We start from the raw sequence: 7500 nt of genomic DNA on the forward strand, positions 1-7500 counted from the left end.
AAAAAAAAAAAAAAACACACATATATATATATATATATAATGTCATCTTAATTTATATATCCTAATTCGTAACGTATTCTTTATGAGACTTTCTTTTTTGGATATATTCACTCCCTTCTTATCTAAAAAAAAAAAAAAAAATAAATAAATAAATAAATATAAATATATATAGAGAACATATAAAATTAATGTGTCTCTAATAATTACAATGTTAAATTAAATAAATTATTAATAAAGTTGATTATTCATTTTAAGGAAAAAAAAAAAAAAAAAAAAAAAAAAAAAAAAAGTTAAAATTTTTTTTTTATAATATTATTATTTTATTATATTATTATTTTATTATCTTATTATTTTTTTTTTTTTTTTCCTCAAAAAGTTAAATATTAACATTTATACATGTTATTTTATTTATTCATTCTATAAATATAATAAAAATTATGAGATCAGTTGGGCATAGTTATCATCAAAATAAATTCAGAAGCAGAACTGTTTTGTTTCATCATTTCATTATTTTTATTATAAATTATAAAATATAAATAAATACATATATATATATATATATATATATATATATATATGTTAATTTCTTTATTTTTATATCATACCTTTTGTATACTAAAATGCGGTTAGTCATAAACAAAAGTTACACTACATATTCTTCACTGTTTACTTTTATATCTTTTATTTCTACAAAATAAATAAATAAATAAAAAAATAATATTTTAATTAAAATATTACAACATCAATATATATATATATATATAAATATATTTGTCTTAAAAATGTTTTATCATATTATTTTGTTTACTATTCATAAGGGATGTTGGTGAATATAAATGCTTCATTATTTCACTTGAAATCTGGTGATGATTTTTTTTTTTAACTAAATGGGTTAATGCCTCAACTTGAGTGTCACACATTAGGCCTACATATAAAATATGTACATATAATGTATACATATATATATATATATATATATGTATTAATTTTTTTTTTTTTTTTCTTTTATATTTTATTTTTCATTATGAAATATATCTCTCTTATTTTTTTTTTTTTTTTTTTTTTTTTATCAGATAGGGATAACTGATTAAAAATTTATCTTCAAATAAATTATTCAGATGCCAAGCGTACGTTTTCATCATTTAAAAAAAAAAAAAAAAAAAAAAAAAAAAAAAGTTTTTTTCTTTATATTCTTCTTTTATAACCATGTGGCTCATATATTTAATATATATATTAATTTATTTATAAAATTATATATTGGATGGTATTATCAAAGTTTATTACATTAATTTATGTTTTACCTCTATAATTATGAACGAGCGTTAACAAAGATTTATGCCAATTGATTGATAAAACATCTTGATAATTTTCAAAACGAAGAAAGTAATTAACACAATTGTCAATACACTATAATAAAGAAAAAAGAAATATAAACATAAGGATATATAATTATAACAAATATATATATATATATATATATGTATATATTATTTTTATTACCTGTTTTGTAAAAGCATATTTCTTATTAAATAAAAGTATTAAAATATATGATATTATGGAATTCCAAGAAAAGGAAAATATTTCATCAAGTGCTAAAACAACACAATTTATGGATATACTCATTTTTTGAATTACACTTCCTATAATTATCATCTGTTTTTTGGTACATTCCTAAAAATATAAATAAATAAATAAATAAATATATATATATATATATAATATATATTTATATTATATTAGCACATATACAATTTAATTGTTTTAATCAGTTTGGGGCAGTACTATTGTCTTCATTTTTTAAAATTAAATATTCAGACAAGACTAATCATCATATAAAACGAAAATCGTAATATATTTTGCTTATACATTTTTTTATAGAAATAGTGATATATACATATGTACATATATATATATATATATATATATATATATATCGATTTACATTTATTTAGTTTTATTCTTACCCTGTGTAAGATGGGAAAGAGTATCCCTTTAAACCAAGATTTTGATTTATACAAAGCTTTTATTAATGCCTTATAAAGAAAAGCATCCAGCTTTTTATTCTTGTCAATATTTTCCAATACTATTGGTAACAATATGAATTCATAAAATTTACTAACTTCCTTTTCCTTCAATCCTGAAGAGAAAAGCTTCGTAATTTCAAAAGTAGCATGTGCTGTCCATTTTTTTGGTTTTGTTAATAATAAGTATTCATACCATTTCGATGATTTCGTCAAAATCGTAAGAGCTCTATGTAGTTTTCCACTTTTATAATGTGCTAAATCTTCACCTATGGTTCTATAACACTTTTCTACAAGTAAATTTACTTTATCCTATAAAAAAAATAAATAAATAAATATAAATATATATATATATATATATATATGTATGTGAAAAATTAAAAGCAAGTCCTTCATATGTATTTATATATACACATACAAAAATACATTTAATTTATTTATTATTATTATATCATATTATATTATACTATATAATTTTTTTCTTTTTATAATTGTGCACAAACTTGTACTGCATAGGATGCTCACAATTTATAACATCTTATGCCCTGATTATCGTGCTAACTTCAAGTTTTTTTTTTTAAGCAATTATATTATTTATTATTTTTTTTTTTATATATTTTTATATATGTAGATATATATATATGTACTTGAAATGTACAATATATAATCTTAACATAATAAAATTGCTCTTAACTTAAAAGGTAATCACCAATAACATATACACACAAGGAAAAAAAAAAAAAATATATATATATATATATATATATATATATATATATATTTATATGTATGTATTTTTTTTTTACCTCTGTGGATGGATTTGGCTCTTGTGTGGTATTCTCCATTTTGTTGTAGGACACATGTTTTGAGTCGTTCATAATTTTAATATTTAATTCTTCAAAAATATCTTTAGAATCTACATCTTCTTCTGTGTTAGTATTATAAGGAAGGTTTTTATTTTCATTAAAAAATATATCATTATCATTTGTTATGTTTTCTTCAATAATGTCATCAAAGTGTAAAAACTTATCAGCTTCTTCATTATTATCATCATTTATATTATTTATATCATAATCTAAATCTTCTTCATTTTGTTCATTCGCTAAATTTAAAATTTTATGAACGTCATTTTTTTTTTTCTTTTTATGAATATGCATTTCATTGTTCTTTATTCTAAACTTTTCTTTTCTATGCTTATCTTTGTTTTTTTTCGTTTTTATTATTTTATTTTTCACAATCACTTCATTTTTTAGATCCTCTTCAAAGGTCCTCAAGTGCTTGTGTTTTTTTCTCACTTTATGTTTACTCATTTCTTTTTAAAGTGTATTAAAATTGAATAAAAAGAAATAAATGAATAATAATAAAAACAATAAAATTATTCAAATATCATTACTGTTTACAAAACATTAAAAAAAAATAAAAATAAAATAAGGTACAGACGAAAAAATTGAACATTTTAACTGACTCATACTTATTTTTTTTTTTTTTATCAAAATATATTACATATATATTATATATATATATATATATATATAATATATTTTAATATTATATTTATAAAAAAGGAGAAATATATTATATATATATATATCTACATTTTTATACGGAAGAAAATTCTATATATATATATATATATATATATATAAATATATTGTTTTATATTATATTCTTTGATATATTAATTATTAAATATTTGGATCCCCATTTATTTATATAAGAACAAGCAAACAAATGGAAGTAACATCTTAAAAAAAAGAAAATAATAAAATAAAAATTATTTAATATAATGAAATATATATATAAGTACAAATAAATCAATAAACAAAAATTATAAATATAAAATATAAATATAAAATATAAATATAAAATATAAATATAAAATATAAATATAAATATAATATATAAATATAAAATATACATTAATAAATTATTATATATTCATATAATATATAATAATATTTTAATTTTTATATAAATATAATAAAATTTTATTATAATTTTATTTTTATATACGTTATAAAAATTTTTAACCTTACGGAAAAAAATATAATATAATTATATATTTAATATATATTATACATACATAGTATTATTATACATAATATTATTTATACATAATATTATTTATACAAGTATCATTCATTAGTTCTATCTCAAGCATATTTTATATAATAAAAATAATATCTACAAATTATATTTTAATTATTATTATTTTTTTTATCTTCAAACAAAACAAGGATGTAAACAAAAATAAATAAATAAATAAATAAATATAAAATATATTAATAAATTAAAAAAAAAAAAATATATATATATAATAAAATTTTATAGATTTTATATATATATATGGTTTACAAAAAAATAAATTTAATAAATCCTTATAACAATTATTTTCAAATAAAAAGATATTTAATTATTATTATTATATATTTATATATAATATTACATATATATATATATATATATATATATATATATATATAATATATTAATGTGCCTTAATTTATAATGTTTTATATATTTTTTTTTTTTTTTTTTTTTTTTTTTCATTTTGGCTGTTTAGGGAAAAAAAAAAAAAAATATAAGGCAAAATTTCCATATAGGTTATATAAGTGGTTTTATATATATATATATATATATATATATAAAACCACTTCTATAAAGTTGTAGAATATTTAAAGAAGTAGCAACTATTTTCCGTATTTTATTCTTATAATATTTTATAAGTATCATCTTTTTATTTTATCATATATAAATTTATAAATAATGAGAATACTGCTTTGTGATTTTTCAAAAGGAAAACTATATTAAAGATATATAGGGATGTGTTTTTTTTTTTTTTTTTTTTTTTGGCTAGCTATATACGAATTGTTTTTATTATTATGTTATTCCTTAATATATTAAAATAATAGGAACATTCATATTAAAGAAATAATGAATATTTTAAAAAGGAAAAAAAGTAGCACACAAATATTTATAATATATATATATTATATATATGTTTACATTGAACATATAAATAATACAAAGATAATTAAAAGGTAGATTAATATATATATATTTATATATATATATATTCCTATATTTTAAAAAAATAACATTTGAACTATTAAATTGCCTTATGGTGTTCTTTTAATGTATTGTTTAGTAATTTAACTACTCTTTATATTTTTTCATTTTAAATATATAAATAATATATATATATATTATAATATTCTTATTAAATTTTATTTTCTCAGTTTTCAAAAATTTCATCAAATAAATTTTTATCAGACATATGCTTGTCAAATAATTTATACAAAATCATCACAGAAAATAAAAAGTAATAATAACGTATAATTTATTATACTTATAAAAGGGTCACATTATATATATATATATATATATATAACATAATACTTACTATTTTAGGAAGGAATAATAAAAAGAAAAAAGTTGACGAAATTATGAGAAATGATAATACATAATAAATAACACCTTTTTTTATATTTATATTATAATATATCTATTTTATATTGAATTATAATCTTATTTATAATAATTTTTTGGGGTTTTATTATTCTCTTTAATTTTTATATTTTTCCAAATTTGAAAAATAATACATTTTTTTTTTTGTATGATGCTTTTTTATATTTACTTTTTAAATTAATTCTTCTTTTTAAAAATTAATATATTATTTATGTGAAAAAAAAAATAAAAATAATAAAAATAAAACTAAAAAAAATATGAACTTATATAAACCTTAAAAATTAAAGGAATTCAACTGTATAATTATATATAATATAATTATAATATAATATATATTTTATTATATATAATTATTACATTTTCATATAATATATTTATTTATCTAAACAAAAAACAAAGATATTTTTTTATAAATATAATCATCATCATCTTTTATTAGTAAAAGTACTTATATAAATATTATATTATGCATATAAACATAAAAGAAATTTATATATATATATAATATTTTTAATTATTAAATTTTAATAAAAAGAAAATATTCTAAAAAATAGTAATAAAATTTTATTTTTATACTTTAAAAAATATATAAATTTAAATAATTATGTTAAATATGTAACTTAAAATATGTTTATTATATTTTTTACAAAATATTAATAAATATACTATATCTTTTTTTTTCACCACAATATATGTATCTCTCAAAAAAAAAAAAAAAAAAAAAAAAAAAATATATATATATATAAAATAAATATAGTAATAACCACTGTTAACACTAATAAGGGAAAAAAAAAATATAAAAATGAATAATAAAATTATATATATATTAATATAATAATATATATTTATTATATTATGTATATTATATATTATATATATTATAATAAAGGATACTTTAATATTATTTTATGATATTAAGCAGCAAAAAAGAATTTTCTTATTTATAATAATATAAAATATTTGTTTTTTATATAATACATCTATATATATATATATATATATATATATATATTATATATATATGTAATAATTTATATATTATTTTTATTTACTAAGGTTAAAAAGAAAAAAATTAATAAACATAGTTATATATATATATATATATATATATATTTATTATTAGGCTAAAAAAAAAAAAATAATAACACGTATTAAAAAAAAATTATCTTAATAAAAATTAAGAACATAATGAAAACTAATATAAAATAAAATATTATATGTATAAATAAAATACTATATATATATATAATATGTATATAAATATTTTTATATATAATAATATATTATATACTCATAATATTTGGTAAAAAATAAAAATTGTGGAACGATTTTATATTTTATATTTTATATTTTATATTTTATTTTATTTATTTTTTTTTTCTCATTTTTTATTTGTTAATAAATAAAAAAAAAAAGAAAGAAGGAAATATTTTTTAAAAATAAAAATTTTTTATTTTCTAAAGTTTTCCATAAAATATAATTTTATAATATATATATTATATATATATATATATATATATATATATTTGTTAATTTGTAAAATAAAAATTTAAACGTTTTTAAATTTTTAAGTAAAAGTTTTTTTTTTTTTTTTTTTTTTATAATAATTATCATTATTTTATAAATATATAAAAATGGGAAGGAAATCAACCATTAAGCCAGCCACAGGAATAGCAGGTAAATATATTTAAAGAATTGAGAAAAAGAGTAAAAAAAAAAAAAAAAAGAATGAAAATTTATAAGTTTATATATATATTATATATATAATATATTAATAACAATATGTATATTTTATATGTTGTTTTACATGTTAGTATTTTTTTTTAAATATATAACATTATTATGTATATATATATATATATATATTATATTTGTGAATATTACCTATATGTTATGACAAAAAATGTTACAAATTTATTTTATATTTTATATTTTATTTTATATTTTATTTATTTTTTCCTTTTTCTTTCCTTTTGTTGCCACTTCATAGTTGGATTTAATAGTGGACATG

General features: G+C 14.7%; 2 protein-coding genes and 5 non-coding genes across 7 annotated transcripts in view; 1 reads left to right on the forward strand and 6 right to left on the reverse strand.

The window, feature by feature from the left end:
• Positions 1 to 440: 440 nt before the first annotated feature.
• Positions 441 to 508, reverse strand: PF3D7_1109300. Its single transcript, XR_002966639.1, has one exon. It is a non-coding gene; the product is annotated as a small nucleolar RNA snR61/Z1/Z11 (small nucleolar RNA).
• A 135-nt stretch (positions 509 to 643) lies between these two features.
• Positions 644 to 3331, reverse strand: PF3D7_1109400 (essential nuclear protein 1, putative; the record flags this gene model as incomplete). Its single annotated transcript, XM_001347742.2, has 6 exons — positions 644 to 687; positions 809 to 925; positions 1302 to 1407; positions 1501 to 1671; positions 1965 to 2333; positions 2828 to 3331. 6 exons carry the CDS (start codon positions 3329 to 3331, stop codon positions 644 to 646), a joined length of 1311 nt encoding a protein of 436 aa, XP_001347778.2.
• Positions 1061 to 1145, reverse strand: PF3D7_1109500. The gene has a single exon (XR_002966640.1). It is a non-coding gene; the product is annotated as a small nucleolar RNA snoR09 (small nucleolar RNA).
• On the reverse strand, positions 1758 to 1840 carry PF3D7_1109600. Its single transcript, XR_002966641.1, has one exon. It is a non-coding gene; the product is annotated as a small nucleolar RNA SNORD127 (small nucleolar RNA).
• On the reverse strand, positions 2510 to 2712 carry PF3D7_1109700. Its single transcript, XR_002966642.1, has one exon. It is a non-coding gene; the product is annotated as a small nucleolar RNA snoR11 (small nucleolar RNA).
• A 1920-nt stretch (positions 3332 to 5251) lies between the features above and the next one.
• Positions 5252 to 5336, reverse strand: PF3D7_1109800. The gene has a single exon (XR_002966643.1). It is a non-coding gene; the product is annotated as a small nucleolar RNA snoR12 (small nucleolar RNA).
• Positions 5337 to 7123: 1787 nt separating this feature from the next.
• Positions 7124 to 7500, forward strand: part of PF3D7_1109900 (60S ribosomal protein L36) — a gene marked incomplete at both ends in the record, with an annotated part of 652 nt that continues 275 nt past the window's right edge. The window contains 2 exons of the mRNA XM_001347743.2: positions 7124 to 7166; positions 7480 to 7500. The exon at positions 7480 to 7500 is cut by the window's right edge and continues 275 nt beyond it. Of these exons, the coding sequence (XP_001347779.2) occupies positions 7124 to 7166; positions 7480 to 7500 (64 nt within the window). The remainder of the gene's footprint in view (positions 7167 to 7479) is intronic.

Source organism: Plasmodium falciparum (assembly GCF_000002765.6).
Source record: "Plasmodium falciparum 3D7 genome assembly, chromosome: 11".
NCBI lineage: Eukaryota > Apicomplexa > Aconoidasida > Haemosporida > Plasmodiidae > Plasmodium > Plasmodium falciparum.